The sequence below is a fragment of the Salmo salar genome, chromosome ssa01, assembly GCF_905237065.1.
Source record: "Salmo salar chromosome ssa01, Ssal_v3.1, whole genome shotgun sequence".
In the NCBI taxonomy this organism is placed as follows: Eukaryota; Metazoa; Chordata; class Actinopteri; order Salmoniformes; family Salmonidae; genus Salmo; species Salmo salar.
The window spans coordinates 123,900,547-123,927,669 of record NC_059442.1 but is presented as its reverse complement, the minus strand read 5'-3'; the positions used below and the strand labels follow the sequence as shown (position 1 = coordinate 123,927,669).

General features: G+C 41.6%; 1 protein-coding gene across 17 annotated transcripts in view; it reads right to left on the bottom strand.

Moving 5' to 3' along the window:
- LOC106561289 (alpha-adducin) overlaps positions 1-27,123 on the bottom strand; it is a 53,654-nt gene that overhangs the window by 22,378 nt on the left and 4,153 nt on the right. For all 17 annotated transcript variants that reach the window (XM_014125081.2, XM_045688150.1, XM_014125181.2 and 14 more), the window contains exons 2-6: positions 6,546-6,758; positions 5,219-5,381; positions 3,015-3,166; positions 969-1,049; positions 134-283 (exon numbers count right to left, since the gene is read on the bottom strand). In XM_014125081.2, the coding sequence (XP_013980556.2) occupies positions 134-283; positions 969-1,049; positions 3,015-3,166; positions 5,219-5,381; positions 6,546-6,740 (741 nt within the window). In that variant the 5' untranslated portion in view covers positions 6,741-6,758. The remainder of the gene's footprint in view (positions 1-133; positions 284-968; positions 1,050-3,014; positions 3,167-5,218; positions 5,382-6,545; positions 6,759-27,123) is intronic.

Here is a 27,123-nt window from a genome sequence, read left to right as displayed (position 1 = left end):
AAATGGATGTACCTAATACTATAAAGTTTATAAGAGCATAAAAATGCTAAAGTTCCATAGATCTGTAGCAACCGGGCAGAGACAGGAAGTTAGGAACTGGTCAGGTTTGTATGAGGGGGGGCTTATTTCTTACTGCAGCTCCTGCCGGTGTGTGGACGTGTACAACGCACTTGACGTCTGGCCGGGCTGCATAGATGGCTGAGTGGAGAGTGAAGCCAGCCTGGTTGACACCTAGATTGGTGCTCCCCCGGTCCACAATCTCCCCTTGTATATTAATCTTCACCTAGGATGGGACACAGAATTAAATAGATAGGATGCATTATTACATAGCTCTATGGGATAGGACCAGACAAGCAGCGGTGAGTCAATGCCTTATGACTGAAAGCCTAGAGAAATTAACAATCTAAAAGTTAACTAAAACAAAAGGTAATACATCTGGGATCATTCACTTAAATAGTGAGTCGATGCCCTGTGACTTATCTTACGATGCTAGCCTGAGTCCCAGATCTAGTTGTTCGGTCTTGCAAACTCTAGCCAAACTTGATACAGGAGTTGGTAAGACAGCACAAACGGCACTCAGGCTACAGTGACACTGCCTGTCAGTGAAATGAACAATGTAAAAAGATGAAACAGGCAGATGGGAAAAGGGTTGACGGCAGCGTCGGCCTTGAAGGATCTATGAGTCAGTATAACACAAGACAAGTGTTATATCTCCAGATTACAGTATACACTAGACAGAGATGGAATGACCTTAACGTCTCTAGTACGGTTGGAAGTTGATAAACGTAACGCGTTCAGAAGCCCAAAGCCAGATAATATATTCAAATAGGCAGGTAAAATGACAATCACTTATTTAAAATGCATTTAGCACAACATAAGATGTACATTTTTTTTCATTAGTTCACAGTGATATCATACATTATGCAGGCAGCTGTGTTAAGAGAGAGACACTGGGGGAAGAAACTTACCAGACTGGAGGCGGAGACTTCACTGTACAGCAGCCCAAAAGGGACAACAATGAACCTCTCCTGATCTGAATTCACCCTGACCTGGAAGAGTACAGATGGTGGTCTTAACAAGTTACACAGTACCAAACAAACAAGCCTAAGGAATTACCCCAAATGGCTTCCATGCATACAGTTGAAGTCGGAATTTACAAACACTTAGGTTGGAGTCATAAAAACTCGGTTATCAACCACAACACAAATGTATTTTAGGACATCAAAGTAGGACATCTACTTTGTACCTGACAAGTCATTTTTCCAACAATTGTTTACAGACAGATTATTTCACTTATAATTCACTGTATCACAATTCCAGTGGGTCAGAAGTTTACATACTCTAAGTTGACTGTGCCTTTAAACAGCTTGGAAAATTCCAGAAAATGATGTCAAGCTTCTGATAGGCTAATTGACACCAGTTGGAGGTGTACCTGTGGATGTATTTCAAGGCCTACCTTCAAACTCAGTGCCTCTTTGCTTGACATCATGGGAAAATCAAAAGAAATCAGCCAAGACCTCAGAAAAATGTTTTGTAGACCTCCACAAGGAGGTCTGGTTCATCCTTGGGAGCAATTTCCAAACGCCTGAAGGTACCACATTCATCTGTACAAACAATAGTACGCAATTATAAACACCATGGGACCACGCAGCCGTCATACCACTTAGGAAGGAGACGCGTTCTGTCTCCTAGAGATGAATGTACTTGGGAAAAAAAGTGCAAATGAATCCCAGAACAGCAGCAAAGGACCTTGTGAAGATGCTGGAGGAAACAGGTACAAAAATGTCCACAGTAAAACGAGTCCTATATCAACATAACCTGAAAGGCCGCTCAGCAAGGAAGAAGCCACTGCTCCAAAACCGCCATAAAAAGCCAGACTACAGTTTGCATCTGCACATGGGGACAAAGATCGTACTTTTTGGAGAAATGTCCTCTGGTCTGATGAAACAAAAATATAACTTTTTGGCCATAATGAGCATTGTTATGTTTGGAGGAAAAAGGGGAACACCATCCCAACCGTGAAGCACGGGGGTGGCAGCATCATGTTGTGGGGGTGCTTTGCTGCAAGAAGGACTGGTGCACTTCACAAAATAGATGGCATCATGAGGCAGGAAAATTATGTGGATATATTGAAGCAACATCTCAAGACATCAGTCAGGAAGTTAAAGCTTGGTCACAAATGGGTCTTCCAAATGGACAATGACCCCAAGCATACTTCCAAAGTTGTGGCAAAATGGCTTAAGGACAACAAAGTCAAGGTACTGGAGTGGCCATCACAAAGCCCTGACCTCAATCCAATAGAACATTTTGGGGCAGAACTGAAAAAGCTTGTGCGAGCAAGGATGCCTACAAACCTGACTCAGTTACACCAGCTCTGTCAGGAGGAATGGGCCAAAATTCACCTAACTTATTGTGGGAAGCTTGTTGAAGGCTACCTGAAGCATTTGACCCAGGTTAAACACTTTAAAGGCAATGCTACCAAATACTAATTCAGTGTATGTAAACTTCTGACCCACTGGGAATGTGATGAAAGAAATAAAAGCTGAAATAAAATCAATCTCTACTATTATTCTGACATTTCACATTCTTAAAATAAAGTGGTGATCCTAACTGACCTAAGAGAGGGAATTTTTACTAGGATTAAATGTCAGGAATTGTGAAAAACTGAGTTTAATAGATTTGGCTAAGGTGTACGTAAACTTCCGACTTCAACTGTATAAGTATACATACAATAATGCAGTAGTTAGTATTCTCACACATTTGATGGTTCATCTGTATAACGCTTACTCAGCTAATCTAACTAACCTAGCCAACCCCACATTTCCATAATGAGCTTTCTGAAGATATAGTCTGCAGATAAAGTGCTAAGCAAGCACTACATTATACTGCAGTGGGGAAAAAAATATCCTGTCCTACATACCACTTCGGGTGTTTCCTACTGACTACATGTCAGCTTCAGTGATATACAGTATTACTAGAGGGGTAAGATGCCTACAGTATAAGATGCCTCTTACGGTTAAGTGGTTGTAGATGAGCTGGGACCAGCCAAAGAGGTCTGTCAGGCGGTAGAAGGCGGCTAGCTTACAACGAAGTAGTTTCTCTCCTTTCTCATAGGAGATAGAGTCAGATCCACGCAGGTCATTCACTGGAGTCACCATACCCAGACCTAGAGAGGGAGAGAGGGAGACGCTTTGGCAATATGTACGTTGTTACATCATGCCAACAAAACAAATTGAATTGAGAAAGAGAGACAGAGGAACATTCTCACTTACCTCGGTTAAAAAAAAATAATGTGTTTATTTTGGCATAAACAAAGTGTTTATAATTACCAAAGCTTCTATAATTACAAAGCCTGAAGTTTCCCTCTACTACAACACTACTACCAACCTCTGATCTCAGTGGAGGCCATCTTGGACTGAAGGGACCTACTAATCTGGTCACATGACTATCAGTGGAAGTGCTAGACAACATATGCATAAAGTTTAAACACATCTACGCAGCATGTAAGTTGAGGGTAACAGACACTGGATGGGGTATATGGTATGTAACAGACCAGTGCACTGCTAACTAGCTTGTGATTCTACATAGGTTAGCTACATTACTTACTCATGTTGAGGGCAGTCATGGCTCCCTGGGGTGCTGCAAGGTACATGCATCACATATAGCTAATATAGAGCGCCATATAAACTCAGCAAAAAAATAAAACGTCCTCTGTCAACTGTTTGTATGAACATAACAAGATTCAACAACTGAGACAAACTGAACAAGTTCCACAGACATGTAACTAACAGAAATGGAATAATGTGTCCCTGAACAAAGGGGGGGGGTCAAAAGTAACAGTCAGTATCTGGTGTGGCCACAAGCTGCATTAAGTATTGCAGTGCATCTCCTCCTCATGGACTGCACCAGATTTGTCAGTTCTTGCTGTGAGATGTTACCCCACTCTTCCAGCAAGGCACCTGCAAATTCCCGGACATTTCTGGGGGGGGAATGGCCTTAGCCCTCACCCTCCGATCCCAGACGTGCTCAATGGGATTGAGATCCGGGCTTTTGCTGGCCACGGCAGAACACTGACATTCCTGTCTTGCAGGAAATCACGCACAGAACGAGCAGTATGGCTGGTGGCATTGTCATGCTGGAGGGTCGTGTCAGGATGAGCCTGCAGGAACGGTACCACATGAGGGAGGAAGACGTCTTCCCTGTAACGCACAGCGTTGAGATTGCCTGCAATGACAACAAGCTCAGTCCGATGATGCTGTGACACACCGCCCCAGACCATGACGGACCCTCCACCTCCAAATCGATCCCGCTCCAGAGTACAAGCTTCGGTGTAACGGTCATTCCTTCGACGATAAACGCGAATCGTCAGTGAAGAGCACTTTTTGCCAGTCCTGTCCAGCGATGGTGGGTTTGTGCAACGTTGTTGCCAGTGATGTCTGGTGAGGACCTGCCTTACAACAGGCCTACAAGCCCTCAGTACAGCCCCTCTCAGCCTATTTCGCACAGTCTGAGCACTGATGCAGGGATTGTGCGTTCCTGGTTCAACTCGGGCAGTTGTTGTTGCCATCCTGTACCTGTCCCGCAGGTGTGATGTTCGGATGTACCAATCCTATGCAGGTGTTGTTACACGCGGTCTGCCACTGCGAGGACGATCAGCTGTCCGTCCTGTCTCCCTGTAGCGCTGTCTTAAGCGTCTCACAGTTTGGACATCACAATTTATTGCCCAGGCCACATCTGCAGTCCTCATGCCTCCTTGCAGCATGCCTAAGGCACATTCACACAGATGAGCAGGGACCCTGGGATCTTTCTATTGGTGTTTTTCAGAGTCAGTAGAAAGGCCTCTTTAGTGTCCTAAGTTTTCATAACTGTGACCTTAATTGCCTACAGTCTGTAAGCTGTTAGTGTCTTAACGACCATTCCACAGGTGCATGTTCAATAATTGTTTATTGAACAAGCATGGGAAACAGTGTTTAAACCCTTTACAATGAAGATCTGTGAAGTTATTTGGATTTTTACGATTTATCTTTGAAAGACAGGGTCCCGAAAAGGGGACGTTTCTTTTTTTGTAGTTTTTTGCTGCGTTTACATTCAATTAAAAGTATCCCAAACGTCTCCTCGAGTACCCCCAGACAGTCTACTTACTTCAAAAGTATTTAAAAAGGAATCATAGTGGTAAGAACTGAAGACACAGGACAGGATTATACTGTATATTACTCACTCATGTTGAGTGCAGCCATGCCTCCCTGGGGTGCTGCGGGGTACATGGTGGGGATACTGGTGGTCATGAAGTCAGCTATCTGCTGCAGGGCCAACAGGCTGGTGGGGGTCTTTCCCCTCTTCAGCTGGTCATGGATCATCGTATCCAGCTCATCACAAAACGCCTGGGGAGTAAAGTAGACAGTAACACAGTCAATAACAGACAGACAGAAAGACAGACAGACACACAGCCAGAGAGTCACATAGTCGGAGACAGACACTGAAGGGTCAGGACACGTCACCGCACACATATGCATCAATACACTACCACCGTCGCAGAGTTGACATTCACACAGACAGGATGAAGGGTCAGGGCAGGACAGAACGCGCCAATATACTGTCGTATTCACTGATGCATTCTAATACTGTCACTGGCTGGCTATTGTTAGTTAATCTATTACAGGATCCATGGTTACTCTTAAATCAAGAGTGATCTGAATTAAAAAGGGCCTCTACATTATGTCTGCCTGTGTTCTCTCACTGTCGCTGCTTGACAATGTCACAAGTAAGTCTGAAGTGCCGCATTGCAAAGAGGAGATAGAGAGGCTCCAAACTGAAACAATGTTCGTAGGAATAGCCAAGTATATTACAGAAGCGCTGACTAGCCATTACTGAACTAAACATTCCCACTGTCCCAACAGCAGCTATGAGAGATAACAAAAAAAGTATCTGCTCCTCACTCTGGTCCTGTATATTTCATACTGTCTTGACATGACGAGAACTTAAGGGAGAATATCATGAACTCCACCCTTGGGTTACCCTCTCAGCTGCTGTCGGTGTGTGCACACTTTCTGCATGTGTGTATGTGCGTGTGTCATTGCTGCCCTGAAATAGCTCATCTCCTCTCTGACCCATATAAACTCATTCAGACTAGAGTGCGGAGGCCTTATGGCTCTCTGCCTATCCCTAGACCCTGATCCATCCATCCAACACTGCACAGCATAATAAAAAGACTGTCTTTTTTCCAGCTCTATAAGGGCTGGTGTATAAATATTTCGTTTTTATACATATATACTGGGCTTAAACTGAGCGTTGAGGGAACAGTAGTGTGTTCGAGAAAGACAGAAACTGTTGATCAGTGTTAAGTGGTTATACCATGTGATAGTGGAGAGGGTGATACAGCCCTACACAAAGAGGCTATTCAATTGGAAATAACAAAAGGTGTTCTTATATTCTTATGTTGGTGACATTACATTAAGACATAAGATAGAAATGGAGTAGCACTGCATACTGAGTGTGTGTTTGTGAGAATGTGCATTTGCATGCGTGTGTATGATAGCCAGTCCTACCGGGCTCTGCAGGATCATGGAGACCCTCTTCCTCTGCTCCATCATGTTGAAATCCTGTCTGAGGTCTGGAGCCATGTTTCTCTCACGCCGGTACTCTAGGCTGCTTTCATCCACACGGTCAAAGTAGCGCTCCTTGTGGGGGGCGGTGGTGGGAGGGAGGGCAGTCACTACCCCAGCTCCTGAGTCACCGTTCATCACCAGGTCTGTTGGCTCCTGGAGATGCCAGGGAGAAAAGGTCAGAGGTGAGATGTTAGAACATGGGTCATGTTCAGTTGCGACCCGTCATTCAGGGCAGGTGGGGATGTTATTTGGGCATTAGTAAGTGTCACATCAGTTTGCAAACAATGTAAAAAAGAAAAAGTTACAAATATTTGAGTTAATAAAGCCGCATACAAAACATACATCTGTTTTTTGCTTTCTTGAGTAAGTCGGCTCCAAAATGCAGGTGTTTCAGCCTAGCTTAGTGCTTTCTGTGGTGGTGAAGGGGTAGCCAGCGGAAAATACGGAGGGTAGAGGTTGGTAATGTTCTCTAGCTGCGTCGTGATTGGCTCAGTGTTCTGTCACTCATGGGGACACTACGACAAAACGTATCAGTGATCGGCCACTGGACAAACATTACACAACAAGGTGAAAATCGCAAATTCAACAATGAGTGTGTTGAAGGAATCAGTGGCTAACTGCAAGCATTGCAAAGCAATTACTAGCCTGCTATTCAGTGGAGTGGGTGTGTGGTCCAAGTCTGGGTTTAAGGGTCTCTTTTCCAAGCTTAAAAGGATAAACATTCAACATTGGCCATGCTGTCAATGCAGCCTGATTTCTGCCGCACTCAAAATAACTTCCTGTTCAAGTAAGCACAGCACAACAAGGTGAGTCAAAAAATGTATTGTATTCTGCAGCAAAAATGATGTAATATGCCAGGGAGATAGTATTACTTTCTCAGCTACAGTATACATAAGTGTATGTCATATAGTAAGCTGTTAGTAGGTCATGTGCCTCACTCTAATCTTTTGGTCCCTTTTCCCCTCATAATTCAGCCTACTGCTCTGAATATTGTAAGAGCTTTCATTGTCTGCTTATATGCTCCTTTCTGACTTGGTGTACAGGGATAATACTGTAAGAATGGCCCATGTTTTTAGTTCTGTTGCAGTACATTTCAAAAGTGCTGAACAAATACTTATATTGACTACGTCCATCCTAGCTCGCTCATTAATGTATTAATCTAAATTACAGATTGCCTCTTATCCGCTCGTCGTCCCCTTATGCCATAGTTTGTACATTTTCAATTGTCAGTAGAAACCACATTTGTTTAAGCAAGTCAGCCATATCAGCTATGTTTTTTTAAAGGCAGTAAATGAGGCTGAATTTACTGTTTCACTGCCAGACAAGGCTCCGCTGACAGCCAGGTGTAGCAGTGAACTCTGTGGGGACAGCTTTTTGTAGGCACTGTTTGTCACCGTTACAGTGCAATTCATGTATTGTTTAGTGTTGTGGTGTGGATTTGCTGGCATCGATCTAAAACATGTATTTCTTTAGTTTGCCCCACCAAGATTTACATGCTAAAATCGCCACTGGTCATGTTTATTAAGGTACGCTGTCAAAAAACGTTTTCAAATGTACGATGAAAATGAGCATTTCTTAACAATCCTGGTTTCATCGAAGTAATCAGTTTAATATCACACAGTCACACTAGACTACTGGGTGTATGCCACTGCCTCAGAATTTAAAATGTGCACGTCACACTTGCTGTCCCAAACATTGTCACGTTGCATGGCTTTATGCCATCAACTCTGCTGCTTCATGTTTGGTCATGTGACCACACATCCCAGGGCTTATTGATTTCCTGTCCATTTTCTCTGGCTCAGTCATTCAAAACAAAACCCAATAATAACAATAGCAAGGGACAAAATGAAAAGTTAATTATTTTACCCAACACTAGCACGCCAAACACAGGCAATCATTGTGTTTGATGGCTACACAGTGAGTACAGGAAGGAGGGAGTGTCTAATGTCAGTTTGTCCAGAGTAAAAGTGATTCTGATCTCCACTGATTCCGTTGCATAGCAGAGCTATGAGAGGTTGTTGTTCATGAATACCACAGTACAGCTTGCACCGCCACCTCCAATTTAGACAGAACATCATTGATAATCAGAGAGAGATGGGTGCAATTCCATTTTAACGGAATTACGCCAAGACTCTTGTCACTTAAAAATACTGCATGTGTACACACACACACACACACACACACACACACACACACACACCAAACAAAAAACATTGATTTCAAAGTTTAACTAACCATACAACTCTATGCACAAGGACAATTTTATTTAAACAATTTCCACTGAACATTTTACAAACACATTTACAGGTAAAACTGTGCAGATAAAGTTTGGTAACAGAATACAACTGAGGGAGATGTCACCGTAGTTCTGTTAACAAACTTTGCATCTGCACACAGTTTTTCCATGTGTGTATTTATTTACTGTGTAAATTGTTCAAAGTACGCATTGCATAGAGTTGTATGGTTTGTTAAGCGTTGAAAACAAATGTTTTTTGGCATACATTTTAAAGCGAGTCAGCATAATTGCATTACCTTGGAATTGCTTATGGAGAAATGGAGCGAAAACAGATGCCGGGATGAGAAAAAGGAGGGACAGTAGTCTCACTCTGCCAGACATGGCACGGATTTCCATTCAAGACTCAACCTAGAGCGGCTGGAGTCGAGGCTAGAGGGACAGAAATTATTTGCAATTGATCTTGTCTCATTTCTGTCAAGGCTGTCTGAGGGGATAATGTTCTCTCAGATAAAGTACATTAGCAGCCTGTAGACAGAGACCTCCCCCCCCAGAGGACAAAGACAGGCAGCATAAGAGGATTAGAGTAAGGCTAGTGGGCCTCTATGGGCTGGCAGACACCACTGTAAACCATTTGCCCTTCTCAGTTCTCAGCAGTTAGAGTAGCTTTCAGGCAGCCAAAACTGGACACAGGGATGCTATGACAACTACTAGCCAGGCCCAAACCATCCAGCCCTCACAGCAGACATTGGCCCAATCTGTTTAGTGCCAAATACACACTAAGAAGAGTTTAGGGGCAAATAAAAGGGGAAATCAGGATAAATTAATGGAGAAAGTAGAAAAACCATGATGATACATCCTTTATCAATTCAAATTGTATATGCAATGTTTCCACACTGTTTTAGTGTGAGTATTGAAGCAAGGATCTCACTTCTGACCTGAGGGATTCTTGTGATTGTGGGTGTACATTACACCAGAATACAGAACAACTAGCTTTGAATCCAAACTGACATGCTCTGTTTTACAGCTTGGATTCCAAATAACATGGATAGAAAAATAGCAATTAGGCATAAGTCTTGCTGTGCCAAACTCATTAGGACAAAAAAAAGGTCCTCAAACCTCTGGTTTTGTATGACGAATTGCCATTTATTGTCCAACAGAACAGTGGATAATGCTGCACTGTCTGTCTGGTGGAGAGAATGTAGATGGGTATGCCTCCCAAATGGCAACCTATTCCCTATATACAGTACCAGTGGAAAATGTTGATACACCTACTCATTCAAGGGTTTTACAGAATGCTTTACTATTTTCTACATTGTAAAATAATAGTGAAGACATCAAAACTATGAAATAACACATTGAATCATGTAGTAACCAAAAAAGTGTTAAATTAAATATTTGAGATTGTGCAATTTATTTATTTTACCTTCATTTATTCTGCAAATAGCCACCATTTGCCTTGATGACAGCTTTGCACATGCTTGACATTCTCCCAACCAGCTTCATGAGGTAGTCACCTGGAATGCATTTTTTAATTTATTTTACCTTTATTTAACTAGGCAAGTCAGTTAAGAACAAATTCTTATTTCCAATGACAGCCTAGGAACACTGGGTTAACTGCCTTGTTCAGGGGCAGAACGACAGATTTTTACCTTGTCAGCTCGGGGATTCGATCTTGCAACCTTTTTGGTTTACAAGTCCAACGCTCTAACCACTAGGCTACCTGCCACCCCGGCCCCGCACACTCAATTAACAGGTGTGCCTTGTTAAAAGTTAATTTGTTTCATTTCTTTCCTTAATGCGTTTCAGTTAAATCAGTTGTGTTGTGAAACGGTATGGGTGGTATACAGAAGATAGCTCTATTTGGTAAAAGACCAAGTCCAAATTATGGCAAGAACAGCTCAAATAAGCAAAGAGAAACGACAGTCCATCATTAATTTAAGACGAAGGTCAGTCAATGCGGAACATTACAAGAACTTTGAAAGTTTCTTCAAGTGCAGACACAAAAACCATCAAGCTCTATGATGACACTGGCTCTCATTAAGACTGACACAGGAAAGGAAGACCCAAAGTTACCTCTGCTGAAGAGGATAAGTTCATTAGTTAATTGCACCTCAGATAGCAGGCCAAATAAATGCTTCACAGAGTTCAAGTAACAGACATCTCAACATCAACTGTTGAGATGTCTGTTCATGGTTGAATTGCTGCAAGGAAACCACTACTAAAGGACACCAATAATAAGAGACTTATTTGGGCCAAGAAACACAAGCAATGGACATTAGACTGTGGAAATCTGTCTTTTGGTCTGACGAGTCCAAATGTAAGATGTTTGGTTCCAACTGCCGTGTCTTTGTGAGACGCAGAGTAGGTGCACGGATTATCTCTACATGTGTGATTCCCACCGTGAAACATGGAGGTGGTGTGATGGTGTGGGGGTGTTTTGCTGGTGACACTGTCTGTGATTTATTTAGAATTCAAGGCACACGTAACCAGCATGGCTACCAAAGCATTCTGCAGCGATACTTAGTCCCACTATCATTTGTTTTTCAACAGGACAATGACCCAAAACATACCTCCAGGCTGTGTAAGGGCTAATTGACCAAGGAGAGTGATGGAGTGCTGCATCAGATGACCTGACCTCCACAATCACCCGACCTCAACCCAACTGAGATGGTTTGGGTTGAGTTGGACCGCAGAAAGAAGGAAAAGCAGCCAACAAGTGCTTAGCATATAAGGGAACTCCTTCAAGACTTTTGGAAAAGCAATCCTCATGAAGCTGGTTGAGAGAATACTAAGAGTGTGCAAAGCTGTCATCAAGCCAAAGGGTGGCTATTTGCAGAATCTAAAATATAATTTGATTTGTTTAACACTTTTTTGGTTACTACATGATGACATGTGTGTTATTTCATAGTTTTGATGTCTTCACTATTATTCTACAATGTAGAACATTGTCAAAATAAAGAAAAACCCTTGAATGAGTAGGTGTGCCCAAACTTTTCACTGGTACTGTAGTGCAGTACTTTTGACCAGAGCATATGACTCTTGTCAAAACTAGTGCACTATATAGGGTACAGGGTGCCATTTGGTACGCAGCCCGTGGGTCTTCTGTGTCCAGGAATGAAATCCTTCCTTAAATGGTCCCAGTCTCTTAGGTCTCTGGTTCATAGTCACACTCTGCACTATTGATTGTTGAGTATCTTTTGTTAATGTTGTGGTGCCAGTGTGAGAAGGGAGCATTGCAGACTAAATCTGTCTTCTCTTACAATACAACCCTGATACCATTTAGAAAAAGATAAAATGACCCGGAAAAAGAAATCTATAAAACAAACTGTGGTTGAAGGCAATTTCCAGAGTTACGGAATTACACTTTGACTCAGTTTTTTCACCTTAAAATATATGCCAAAAAAAAACCATTGATTTCAAAGTTTAACAAACCATATTACTCTATGCACAAGGACTACTTAACAATTTCCACCGAAAAATGTAAATGAAAAGAACTGTGCAAATGCAAGCTTTGGTGATGGAATTACAGTAAAAATCTCCAGCAGGCTTTTATGCCAACACGTTTTCCAAAAGCTCTTAAATATCTGCTCCGAATTAAGATTCAAAGATGTCTGCAGAGATTTGTTATTGAACTATAGTAAGTGAAATGGATTTACACCCGGTAACGGAATAACGGTAAGGGAATTACATCATTGGTCCCTGACCTGTACTACACAGAAATGCAGAATTATGGATATGAAAGTCATTCTCCTCATGTTTCACAAGTCTGGACACATCGCAGCACAGTACAATACAGCAGAGTTCAGTACTGTATAGTTTAGTAGAATATACTGTACTCTACTTTTCTTTTTACAGTAGAGGTCTTCACAGATCCACCTGTACCTGACTACCAGAGACCCAATCCGGGACCCAAGTGGGTCCGGATCCAGAATTCTAAATAATGTCATGGGTCTAGGTCAGATCTGCTATGATTGTCACGGTCTCGGGTATATATAAATTATAACAGACGGGTCCGGACAGGTCCAGATCCTAACGCGACTACTACTGCTGCAGGGGAGCGAGAGAGCGAGAGAGCGAGAGAAAAAGGTATAATTAATGCTGCCGTTCTTGCTTTTCACGAGATGGAGCGTGGCGTGTGTAGCTTGTTGTTGGCCAATCTTAAGTTATCAAAGCGGCAATAGGCTGAAGAGCCCCGCTCCACGTGTTGCAAAAGTTAGGAGGAGATAACTAATCAATGGAAGATGGAATTAACTTTTAATTCAGTAAATTTAAAGGATAGGCTACAACAACCAAGAGCCAACAGGAAGGCAGGCTGCTACTTAATATTCTGAATGGTTGTTATTTGTAATTGTAGGATGATGCAGTCCAAGACAGATACTACGTAATCATACTAAACTATAAATAACCTAGCTATGGCAGCTATTAGTCTACTATAACGAGAGTAAGCTTGGTTGGTTGCCGTCTCTCCCTCCCTATGTCACTCGCTCACAGTACTCACTCTCCCGCCTGCTAGAGCAGCACCTCTCTCCTTCCCTCCACCTGTACACAAAAGCCCATTGGGAGTTTATTACCATAATGCTAACAAAATTAGAAGATGTAACTGCGAATTTCCATGGAGGCTGCTAGCTAAATATGCTAATGAGCGCAAACAAAAATAAACAAATTAGCAGGCAATCCTGTCTTAGCTCATTTTTGGTGAGTTTGGACATTTACCAGGGAATGTGAACGAGAGACATTGTGCAAATGAATAACATTTTGACACGCTTGCCTGAAGGAAGAACAGTACTGGCACTGGAGCTGCATGTGTACACGCTGTGCCTGTGTGGAGTCTGGAGATACTAGTCCACTCGCAGAAGAAAACTGAAGGGGGAAAAAAATGCTAGGAAATCAAGATAATGGCAGCTGTATAAATACCTCATCCAAAAGGGCTTTGATTTCCTAACACGGCAGAAAGTTAACACAATAGGATGCCCCATCTTATTAATTCAGGCACTTACTTAGATAACTAAAAAGTTGAACTTGCGGATCAGGTTGCATTAATGCAGAATTGCAAATTTTTCATGCAGGAATGTTTAAAAAAAATATAATATCTTGCTGTGTTTTGTAAACGTAGATCTAAAATGCTTATTGTCATTTCTGCTCGGCATCAGACACATTTTGTGCTTCAGTTGCACTGCTCAACTTGGATGAAAATTCAGGAATATGCAGCAGCGAGCGATCTGACTGATGTGTTACCTACTTTTATCCGGTACTTTTCTCCATGTAGACAATCTACTTTTCTCCGGTAAAATGCAACATTAACATTTAGCAAAACATTAGGAAATGTAGCTGGTTATATTATTTCTAATTGGGTTGCAAAGAGTAGGAAACTTTCCGGGAAATTTCTGGAACTTTTCCATGAAAAGTTAAGTCCGGGGATTTTGCTTAAATTCATCAAAAAAAAGTTTGCTTTTAACAGTGAACCTTTTCTGTGGGATACACACGAGGCAATTCTAGGTCTTGTGGCATATTTCGGTTAAACTGTCCCCAATTCAATGTAATTGCAACCCTCTGCATGCACAGTGCATTCTTCCATCACATGTGCAGTGCATTCTTCCATTACATGTACAGCTGATTCTCAAGATCTTGCACACTAATGAGATGCTATTGAGCTGTCTGAGCCAAGGTCTACATGCTTTCTGGTAAGTTCTGATTACAATACTGGGTGGGGTGAATATATTTCATATGACATACATGATTTTTTTGTCAACTAGTAAAAGTAGCCTACAGCAGTGTGTTTAAATCAATTCTAACTTGTTAACAATTTTTGCTAGTTAGTTTTTGCTACCATTTGGGTTTAGCTTGCTTGAGCCTGCTAACTGACGAGTGTTAATTCCCCTGTTTCCATACGTTTCATTTTAAAACATTTATCTTACAAAGGAGTTGTTTAATCTAACTGCTTAACTATTTATGTGTACATTGTATTTGGGTTTTTACATTTTTTTTTCTAATCTTTATAGGAAAAGGTCACAGGCACTACCTGATGTGTGGAGACAATTCACTGCTGCAAATGTAGAATTTCTGAAAGTTCCTCATCCAGCATACACCCCTCCAACCAGACATGTTTTATCTACTCATTTCACTGCACCTGTATTTAGCCCAAACAACTACCTCTTCCCCTACTGTATTTATTTATTTTATTTTGCTCATTTGCACCCCATAATCTCTATTTCTACTTTGCACTTTCTTCTACTACAAATCTACCATTCCAGTGTTTTACTTGCTATATTGTATTTACTTTGCCACCATGGACTTTTTTGCCTTTACCTCCCTTATCTCACCTCATTTGCTCACATCGTACATAGACTTATTTTCCTACTGTATATTTGTTTTACTCCATGTGTAACTCTGTGTTGTTGTATGTTGTCGAACTGCTTTGCTTTATCTTGGCCAGGTCGCAATTGTAAATGAGAACTTGTTCTCAACTTGCCTACCTGGTTAAATAAAGGTGAAATAAAATAAATAAAAATAAGATTTGCTGGATGCAGAGTTCAGAGTTCAAGTGAAGGTCAAGGTCAAGCAAATCACAGAGAAGGCAGACTGTATTGAAATCATCTCTGATGGGTGGTCGAATGTTCATTGGCAAGAAATAATTAACTACATCATCTCCACCACCTCAACCAGTATTCTACAAGAGCACTGACACAAGGGACAACAGACACATGGGTCTCTACATTGCAGATGAGCTGAAGGCAATCAATGACCTTGGACAACAGAAGGTATTTGCACTGGTGACAGACAATGCTGCGAACATGAAGGCTGCTTGGTCTAAAGTGGAGGAGTCCTACCCTCACATCACACCCATTGGCTGTGCTGCTCATGCATTGAATCTGCTCCTCAAGGACATCATGGCACTGAATACAATGGATACACTCGACAAGAGAGCCAAGGAAATGGTTAGGTATGAGAAGGGTCATCAAGTTATAGCAGCAATCTACCTCACCAAGCAAAGTGATAAGAATAAGAGGACCACATTGAAGCTGCCCAGCAACACCCGTTGGGGTGGTGTCGTCATCATGTTTCACAGACTCTTGGAGGGGTAAGAGTCTCTCCAAGAAATGGCCATATCAAATCTGCTGATATGGACAGTCCCATCAAATCAGATTTTATTAGTCAGTCACATGCGCAGAATACAACAGGTGTAGACCTTACAGTGAAATGCTTACTTAAGAGCCCCGAACCAACAATGCAGTTTTAAAAAATACAGATAAGAATAAGAGATAAAAGTAACAAGTAATTAAAGAGCAGCAGTAAAATAACAACAGCGAGACTATATACAGGAGGGTACCGGTACAGAGTCAATGTGCGGGGGCATCGGTTAGTTGAGGTAATATGTACAGTTGAAGTTGGAAGTTTACATACACTTAGGTTGGAGTCATTAAAACTAGTTTTTCAACCACTACACAAATTTCTTGTTAACAAACTACAGTTTTGGCAAGTCGGTTAGGATATCTACTTTGTGCATGACACAGGTAATTTTTCCAACAATTGTTTACAGACAGATTATTTCACTGTATCATAATTCCAGTGGGTCAGAAGTTTACATACACTAAGTTGACTGTGCCCTTAAACAGCTTGGAAAATTCCAGAAAATTATGTCATGGCTTTAGAAGCTTCTGATAGGCTAATTGACATAATTTGGATGTATTTCAAGGCCTACCTTCAAACGCAGTGCCTCTTTGCTTGACATCATGGGAAAATCAAAAGAAATCAGCCAAGACCTCAGAAAAATGTTTTGTAGACCTCCACAAGTCTGGTTCATCCTTGGGAGCAATTTCCAAACGCCTGAAGGTACCACGTTCATCTGTACAAACAATAATACGCAAGAATAAACACCATGGGACCACGCAGCCGTCATACCGCTCAGGAAGAAGATGCGTTCTGTCTCTTAGAGATGGGAAGCACAGCTGAGAGCTGTGCTTCCCTTTGTAGTATAATGGTTTCCAAGCCCTGCCACATCCGACGAGCATCAGAGCCGGTCTAGTACGATTCGATCAAAGTCCTATATTGACGTTTTGCCTGTTTGATGGAGGGCATAGCATCGGAGGGCATAGCATGATTTCTTATAAGCTACCGGGTTAGAGTCCCGCTCCTTGAAAGCGGCAGCTCTAGCCTTTAGCTCAGTGCGGATGTTGCCTGAAATCCATAGCTTCTGGTATGTACGTACGGTCACTGTGGGAAAGACGTCGTTGATCTACTTATTGATGAAGCCAATGACTGATGTGGTGTACTCAATGCCATCGGAGGAATCCCGGAACATATTCCAGTCTGTGCTAGCAAAACAGCCCTGTAGCTTAGCATCTGCTTCATCTGACCACTTTCTTTATTGATCTAGTCACTGGTGCTTCCTGAAAAAGTTTGCATGTAAGCAGGAATCAGGAGGATAGAATTATGGTCAGATTTTCCAAGTCTGAGGGCGAGGGAGAGCTTTGTATGCGTCTCTGTGTGTGGAGTAAAGGTGGCCCAGAGTTTTTTCCCCCTCTGATTACACATATCACATGCTGATAGAAATTTGGTAAAATGGATTTAAGTTTCCCTGCATTTAAGTCCCCGGCTACTAGGGGCGCGTTTTCTTGTTAGCTTATGGCGGAATACAGATCATTCAATGCGGTTTTAGTGCCAGCATCGATCGTTGTGGTGGTATGTATAAACAGCTCCGAAAAATATAGATGCAAACTCTCTAGGTAGATAGTGTGGTCTACAGCTTATCACGATACTTCCTTAGATAATATGCTCCAGCTGTTATTTACAAAACTACATAGTCTGTCACTCCTTGTCTTACCAGACGCCGCTGTAAAATCCTGCCGGTGCAGCATTTAACCAGCCAGCCTTATGTTGATAGTGTCATCATTCAGCCACTACTCCGTGAAGCATAATATATTACAGTTTTGAATGTCCCGTTGGCAGTTTAATCTTCCGCATAGGTCATCTATTTTATTGTCCGAAGATTGCATGCTTGCTAGCAGAATGGAAGTGGGGGTTTATTCACTCGACTACGAATTCTCAGAAGGCAGCCCACCCTCTGGCCCCTTTTTCTCCGCCTCCTCTTCACGCAAATCACTGGGATCTGGGTCTGTTCCCGAGAAAGCAGGAGATTTGATGAGTCTGATGAGGCCGACGCGAACAAGGAAAAAAAGGATTCTGCCAATCTGTGGTGATTAATCGCAGTCCTGATGTCCAGAAGTTATTTTCGGTCATAAGAGACAGTAGAGGCAACATTATGTACAAGTACAACAATAAATTAAACACAAATAAACAAACAAAAAAAACACAAATTGGTTGGGGCACATAAAACATCTGCCTTCTTCTCCGGCGCCATCTTATAAGAGGATACTCCTGGATGATGTATTTTGGGAGAGAGTGGTAAGCAGCCTGAAACTCCTGAAACCTATAGCAGTAGCCATTGCACGGATTGGGGGAGACAATGCCATCCTGTCTGATGTTCAGATGTTCAGGTGACCAGATTAGTAGGTCCCTTCAGTCCAAGATGGCCTCCACTGAGATCAGAGGTTGGTAGTAGTGTTGTAGTAGAGGGAAACTTCAGGCTTTGTAATTATAGAAGCTTTGGTAATTATAAACACTTTGTTTATGCCAGACAACAGTTTTAGAAACTTTAGAGTGTTTTCTATCCAAATCTACTAATTATATGCATATTCTAGTTTCTGGGCAGGAGTAGTAACCAGATTAAATCGGGTATCCAAAACGTGACCAGAGGACAATATTCTGAAAGTATTTCAAATCCCACACAAAGTTGGCCATTTCATTGACAACGATTCTTAATTCTGTAACAATGTCAACATGTAAACAACTATTCAGAGACCTTTTCAAAATGTATATAACCTCTCTCAATAAGATTTAGTACAGACCAGGCCTGACAAATTTAGAAATAGTAGATTACTTTGACAACAATTCAGTGAAGGCAACAAGTATTAGATAGAGACAGATAGAGAGAAGACACAGAAGACTATTTTAAAAAGTACACAATTTCCCTACAAGATGTGTCACACTGTTACTGAAGTGTTTGCATTTAGCCTACAAACTTCTTGAAACAAGGACCCATCCTACAAAGTGGCACAAAATGTGCAAATAGTACTTAGATTGAGTATTAGATCAAGAAAAATCCAGAGAAAAAAAATAAAAAATAAAAAAATCGAGAAAAAAAATCCTGAGAAAAAAAATCTGAATGCACCCACACAAATTAGGCAATTTTATTGACAAAGATTCTTATTTCTGTAACAATGTAAAAATGCAAACAACTATTCAGAGACCATTTCAAAATGTAGACAACCTCTCTCAAAAATATTTCGTACAGACTAGGCTTTACACAATATAGAAATAGTAGCCTACTCTGACAACAATTCTGTGAATTGGATGTGGTGGCAGACAGGTTGGTGGTTTAAAACAGCAGATTAAATGTAAAAAAAATTAAAAGTCAACAGACTCCTACAACTTTTAAAAACAACTCCAAAATTCCTCCTGCTGTCACTTTAGGCCCAGGCTGTGGTTGGACTTGGGGCAGACACACTCTATGGAAACATAGCACACCTGAGAGGGAGCCTCTCCCTCTTCCTCCTACCCCACATCTCTATCCCTGCTATCATCTCTAACTCCTCTTCCTCCTTGCCTTCTGCTGTTGAGCCCTGAGGTTCCACGTCACTTCCCTCGCTTTCACTGACCTAGAGGAACAGACTAACAGAGGGATAGCAGAGCAACAAAAAGGATACAATTGTGGCCGGGAACATCATCTCTCTCCCTCTCCCGTCTTTCTTCCTTCATATCCTTTTCTCAACCATACACATACTCGCTTCCTAATAATCTCCTATTAGGGGTTTCCATAATAAATTGTGTGATACAGTTACACGCCTCCCATTCCACTCACACACACTAAACAGTATCATGATGCTATACAGCACTTCCAATCAAAATTATTTTACGAAGCCCTTATTGTTTCTCAATTCATGTTGTGCATATGCATGTCAGACAGGATGGAGTACACAAAATGATGTTCATGAATATGTTCATAGATGGGTCAGATTATAACCATAAAAGGCTATATAGGGTACAAAAACTTCAAGACCCATGTTCAGATTACTTTTCATAGATGGTAAGAAGTCAAAGTATGTGGCACAACGGTTTACAGATTCAACACATCAACTACTGTTTATTTAGGATGTTGAAAGTAAAAGATTGTCATCTTTGTAATGTGCAATTTAGCCAAACAGGTTTAGAATAATCCTTAATCTATTTTGATGGTCATAGCTGGTTGTCTTTGTAGAGAGGAAGTGAGACTATCAAGTAAGTGACAGCGTCGCGAGCAAAGCACAATGTTGCCTCCAACTCGTTTTCTTGCCTGACAGACCAACTACAAAGTTAGCTGATTAGTTACGAAGCTGGGACAGTTTCCAAATGAATTGCGTCGGTAAAAACAGGACAAAACAATCCACTTCTACGCTGGCTATGTAAACAAATGTCACTGTAACTCAATATCATATGCGCTCCACTGCGCGGGCATCTACCCTAACACGACAGCTAAGCTGTCAAATAATAGGAAAATTAGGCAATGTACTAGTATAGCCTATGAATATCTGTAGCTACATAGAAAACATGACAAACCATGACCTAAACATTTTCCCTTTTTAATTTATGGGATTCATATCATCTACCAAAAATATAGTACCTAACATCCAATTTGGACCAGTATTGGCAGTTTCTAAACACAATCCTGTGGCCATTTCCAAATACCCCAGTATATGGTATATACGGTATACCGTCCAAGCCTAGATTCCACGTCTTACTCATTGTTAGGAAGACTTACGGTGTAATCGGATGTTAATAAGTACTATATTTATTGGAGATTATATGAATCCTATAAATGTTTTTTTTTTTTTTAAAGGCACAATTTGGGTGCAATCAAGTAGAGATCAAATAAAATTATAACTACAGAAACGATTTCATCACAATTTCAGATGGTGGGTGTTGAAATCCTCATGCTTTTTGGGAGATGGAATGATCCTAAGGATGTCAAGAGACTGCATGCTGCTCAGTGCTTGCCATGTCATTTGATACAGTACAGTATCATCATGAAGCTGAACAAACACAAAAACACTCCCCATTCAAGCACACAATGCTGATGTTGTTGCTGACTACCGTTACCACAGATCTACTGTGCCCATTCTGCCACACTGAAGCGTCCAACCATCCCCAAGCTCAGTGGAAACATCATGGCCTTTTCCATCCATCCGTACATTTCTACAAGGAATATCAGCTCAACGTTTTACATACATATCTTATACTTAAAAAAAATCACGCTTTCAGGATATAGCACTGTGCAGCTACTGATAAAAGCTGCAATCATAGCATCAGGCCCAGAGTTGTACATTTCACACCTGGCTGATTCATCTGCATTATGTACTAACCCCACATCACACAGGTTCCCCCTTCCCACTATTACTCAACAACTGGTGCACATCAGAAATGTGCAGGGGTGTAGCATTGACTGTGGTCACTATGGAAACAAAGCACATTACCATGGAAACTGGGAATAGCCTTTTAAACTTATGTAATAGTATAGCAATCTATCATTACAGTACACACCAACTCTATTCCAAATGAAATGTGTTATTAACACGTTCCAGACTTGTTACAGAGAACTGGGAATAGAAATCTCATTCATGACAGATTGCACTAGGTAGAGTAGGGATACAGGTTGCAACACCATGTGTCATCTTTGAACCCAAAATGAGCCTATAAATGTTCTTCTGAATAAAGATTTGGTTCAAAATGCACTCCAAATCTCTCACTGATGCAATGCCTAAATAATTTACAACGTATAACCTTCCAATGTAATCAAAGGAATGAATCAATCTGGGCCACATTCCAACACAATGCCTTGGGGGAAACTAACCTAAAGAGTAGTATTGATTACAGTAAGACGGCTCTGGAGAAATTCTGCAACAGTCCAGATGCTATCCATAACTTTTCCGTCCTCTCCCAGCCTGCATCCTGACATGAGGCAATGATGAAAGCATTAGGAGAGCGGGAGATGGCGACTAATTGTTAGTACTACAATCATTTCAGTCAAAAAGCTGTTAGCTAGCGAGCAAGAGAGAAGATAGATGTTAAGTTTCAGCTCTGCAGATGTACCAGAGTTACTGTGGGGAGGGCAGGGGAAGGGTCCATTGAGATGAACATGTGTGTTCTTGACTTTTGATCTCCAATAACCTTTGCCGAGTCCCCAACAACCGGATGTTGCAGTTCAGGGGAAATGGGAAGAGAGCCTGATGCTTCTTCCACTTTTGGACGCTATCGAGGCGACACTCCATCTTAACTCCTCCTACACATTTACTGGATACGTTTTACAGTGCAGAAAATTACAAAAAAAACTGTCGGGAGTTTCTCTCGTCAAGACCAGTATGTAGGTGGATTTACCTTCAGGCGTTTCTTTTACACCTGCTATATCTCCAATAACAATAGAGAATGTAATGAAAAATAACATTTCAGTTAGCTTATTTCAACATCATAGATAATGAAAGTGAAAAACATTTGAGACAGCATTCGGCTGTGTAATGTTATGTACCCCAACTCTACACCCCTTTAGTCATTAGGTTGGAGGGAAAACCTAGTTACCGTAATTTCCGGACTATTAAGCGCACCTGAATATAAGCCGCACCCACTGAATTAAAAAATATATATTATTTTGAACATAAATTAGCCGCACACGTCTATAAGCCGCAGGTGCCTACCGGTACATTGAAACAAATGAACTTTACACAGGCTTTAACGAAACACGGCTTGTAACAAAAATAAAAAATTTGCAGTAAACAGTAGCCTACCAAGAAAGTCATTGGTCACTATCTCCCTCCTCCTGTGCACTGAAACCACTCGGAGTTGAATAGCCTCAGAATTGCTTCATCTGATATTGGATCGTTTTCATTGTCGCTCTCGTCACTTTCATCCGGAGACAAATCCCCCGCTGAGCCCTCTTCAACACGCAGCAGTCCAGCCTTTCGAAACCCGTTGATGATAGTGGATTTTTTGACAATACTGCACGCTGTCTGGACCCACTGGCAGACTTGACCATAAGTTGTTCTTCACATGCGGCCCGTTTTAGTGAAGGATTTCTCCCCACTTGTCATCCAAGCCTCCCACTGAACACGGAGCGCCACCTTAAATGCACGATTTACACTGATGTCGAGTGGCTGCAAATACTTTGTTGTGTCCCCAGGAATCAGGGTGACAAAATGACTACCGTAATCAGACTGATGGGAAGTTTGAGCGCGCTCGATTTAATCTAAACAGTAAACAAAAAAGTTTTTTGACCTTAACCCGTTTGGCAATTTCATTGGTCTAATGAAAGCTTCATGCCGCCAAAAAACTGAGCACGTCACAGAATGTGTTTTTTTGGAGAAAAAAAAAATGTGAAAGCGGGAAAAATCCATATATTAGCCGCGTCATTGTTTAAGCCGCGAGGTTCAAAGCCTGGGAAAAAAGTTGCGGCTTATAGTCCGGAAATTACGGTAATTGGCTTGTCTGACTGTGCAAACATTAAAAGTTACGTTTTTTTCGTCACATGCACAAGTACAGTGAAATACCTTTCTTGCAAGCTCTTTCATAAAAATGAAGTAATCAATATCTGTAGTACTATAAAATAAAGCAGAACAAAAACACACAAGAAATAGAAATAAGATCATTTTACCACAGCGCTTTCAATCAGAGCAGGAAGTTGTGTTGAAAATACCTTTTCATCAAACCTAGTTCATAGAAAGAAAAAAAAACACCAGGATAAAAAAAAACTAAAAAAAACAAAAAAAACACTCGAGTTAGCTCCAAAAATATGCCGGTCAAGTCATTTTGTGAAAGGACTTTGCTATGAGAGGAAACTAAAGTTTTGGTCTCAAACTCACCCTCTCTCACTTCCTGTGTGTGTGTGCCTCCATGTCTGGATGGGTCAGTGATACATGGCGAAGTCCACTATGCTTACAGACAGTGAGTGCAGTCTCTAACTCCAGAGTGAATGCCTGTCATAGATGGAATCCATAATAATCCTTCTTTGGGATGTAGGAATCCACTGCCTGACAACTGTTGCCTGTGCCTCATAACTAGTGTTCCGAACTCATAACAGAAGAACGCATTATAGCCATGGCCCTTCTCACTCATGTAAATGAGATGCTATGAGCATTGAACAATGTGTTCTGTGGGTCTGTTGCAGTGTTTACATGGCAAAGCCCTGATAACCATCCTCAAGCATCCAATTTGTAGCCCAATATGATACTACGTCTGTACTCATGAATGTTGAAGATGGAAATACTTCTATGTGTTTCTGGCTATTAAAATACTATTCTGATTTCACTAAAATGCTCTCTTACAGCTGGGGGACGAGTGGTTATTGACTGCGTAATGTCATTATTGAATCCGACTTCAAGTGACACTTTATAATCCAAAGTAATGTATAATTACATAAATATTTTTGTGCCCTGATAAGCCACTTGAAATACATTTTTAGAAATAGGAGTTAGATGCCACTTCATATTATTGAATTAGAAGTCTACATTCCAGCATTGATTTGTTTTGAACAGAGATAACAATACTGAGATTGACATTTATGGCAGACTGATAGAGGTCCATGTACAGTGGCATCATATTCAATAAATCATATTTTTCATCCTCATACAGTGGATTAGGAAAGTATTCAGACCCCTTCACGTTTTCCACATTTTGTTACAGCCTTATTCTAAAACTGATTAAATAAACATTTTGCTCTCATCACCCTAACACACACACACACACACACACACAATACCCCATAATGACAAAGCGAAAAGAGGTAGGTTTTTTGTGCACATCAACTGAAATACCTTATTTACACAAGTATTTGCACCCTTTGCTATGAGACTCAAAATTGAGCTCAAGTGCATCCTGTTTCCATTCATCATCCTTGAGATGTTTCTGCAACTTGATTGGAGACTACCGGTGGTAAATTTCATTGATTGGACATGATTTGGAAAGGCACACACCGGTCTATATAAAGGTCCCACAGTTTACAGTGGATGCCATAACAAAATCCAAGCCATGAGGTCGAAGGAATTGTCCGTAGAGCTAAGAGACAGGATTTTGCCGAGACACAGATCTCGGGAAGGTACCGAAAAATGTATGCAGCATTGAAGGTCCCCAAGAACACAGTGGCCTCCATTATTCTTAAATGGAGAGAAGTTTGGAACCACCAAGACTCTTCCTACAGCTGGCCCGCCGGGCTAAAATGAGCAATCGAGGGAGAAGGGCTTTGGTCAGGGAGGTGACCAAGAACCCGATGGTCACAGACAGAGCTCCAGTTCCTCTGTGGAGATGAGAACCTTCCCAAAGGACAACCATCTCTGCAGCACTCCATCAATCAAGCCTTTATGGTAGAGTGGCCAGAAAGAAGACACTTCTCAGTAAAAGGCACGACAGCTTAGACTTTGCCAAAAGGCGCCTAAAGGACTCTCAGACCATGAGAAACAACATTCTCTGGTCTGATGAAACCAAGATTGAACATTTTGGCCTGTATGCCAATCGTCACGTCTGGAGGGAACCAAGCACCGCTCATCACCTGGCCAATACCATCCCTACGGTGAAGCATGGTGGTGGCAGCAACATGCTGTGGGGATGGTTTTCAGTGGCAGGGACTGTGAGACTAGTCAGGATCGAGGGAAAGATGAACAGAGCAAAGTACAGAGAGATCCTTGATGAAAACCTGCTCCAGAGCGCTCAGGACCTCAGACTGGGGCAAAGGCTCACCTTCCAACAGGACAAAGGCCCTAAGCCAGAGCCTGGACTTGAACATCTCTGGAGAGACCTGAAAATAGCTGTGCAGCAACGCTCCCCATCCAACCTGACAGAGCTTGAGAGGGTCTGCAGAGAAGAATGGGAGAAACTCCGCAAATACAGGTGTGCCAAGCTTGTAGCATCATAACGAAGAAGACTTGAGGCTGTAATCACTGCCAAAGGTGCTTCAACAAAGTACTGAGTAAAGGGTCACTTATGTAAATGTGATATTTCACTTTTGCAAAAATTTCTAAAAACCTGTTTTTGCTTTGTCATTATGAGGTACTGTGTGTAGATTGACGAGGGAAAACATGTATTTAATAAATTTCAGAACAAGGCTGTAACGTAACAAAATGTGGAAAAATTTAAAGGATCTGAATACTTTCCGAATGCACTGTAAAGCAGGTGGATATAATTTGACCTTGACCTGAAAGAGGAAGCAGCATTTATCCTAATGAATTACCCAGTGTATTCACTGGATAATACTTTGAGACACCAAATGAATGGAAAATAGTCATTTTCAATAGGAGGCGATGAGTCAGATTGTTGGTGACGGTACTAGGCGATTTCTTGCTACAAAGTAGTTTCTATTGAAAACTTACTGTTTGAATGCTTCACTATAACAACTCTTCACCACAAAGAGGATCACAATCCTCCGCCTTGTAGAGGGAAGAGTAGAAATCCACAGCATGTTGGCGCATAGATTTGGAGTTAAATAAACTTGGGATTTTTTGGCAGGGACATATGCAGGATGCTACCCTTCACTGCACAGCCTTCGCTCCAAATCAAAACTCCAAACCTGCAACCTAATTTTGGCCAAAATGAACTGGAAGGATTACTGCTACCAAGGTTCTATTTTTCCAAGCTATACAGAGGGTGCTCTAGCAAACAAATAGCAGGCCTGAGGACACCATCCAACCTGGAACTGAGTGAGTAGTGTAGTGTTTGGTCTGATACCATTTTGAAAGCCAAGAAAAAAATGCTAATAAAAAATAAAGTACATTACAATGATATATTTTACTTTATGGGGACTGAATGCTGAGTTAAGGCTGCCAGGCTTGCTAGGACAAACCAGATACAACTTCAATTAGCACTGAGGTGTGGCGTGGGAAGTGTCGAGGCCTTTGGGCCCAACAAGTGGCAGGAGTCTTTGAAGCCCCCGCCCACTGTTCAAAAACCATCCACTGGCATTTTCAACAAGACATCTGCCTCCAGAAATAAAAGCTTATCCTAAGTGGGTGTTACACTGCTGCTTGGATTCCACCTGGCGATCTGTTCACCGTCTACCCTGGCCTGTCTCCCCCTGGCCACACTCCCCCCTCTCTCCTGAGCTTTCGCTCGCCTCCAGCACACACACACACACACACACACACACACACACACACACACACACACACTTACAATGGCTAGCCCCAAGTCGTTATATATTAAAAAATGTTCTTG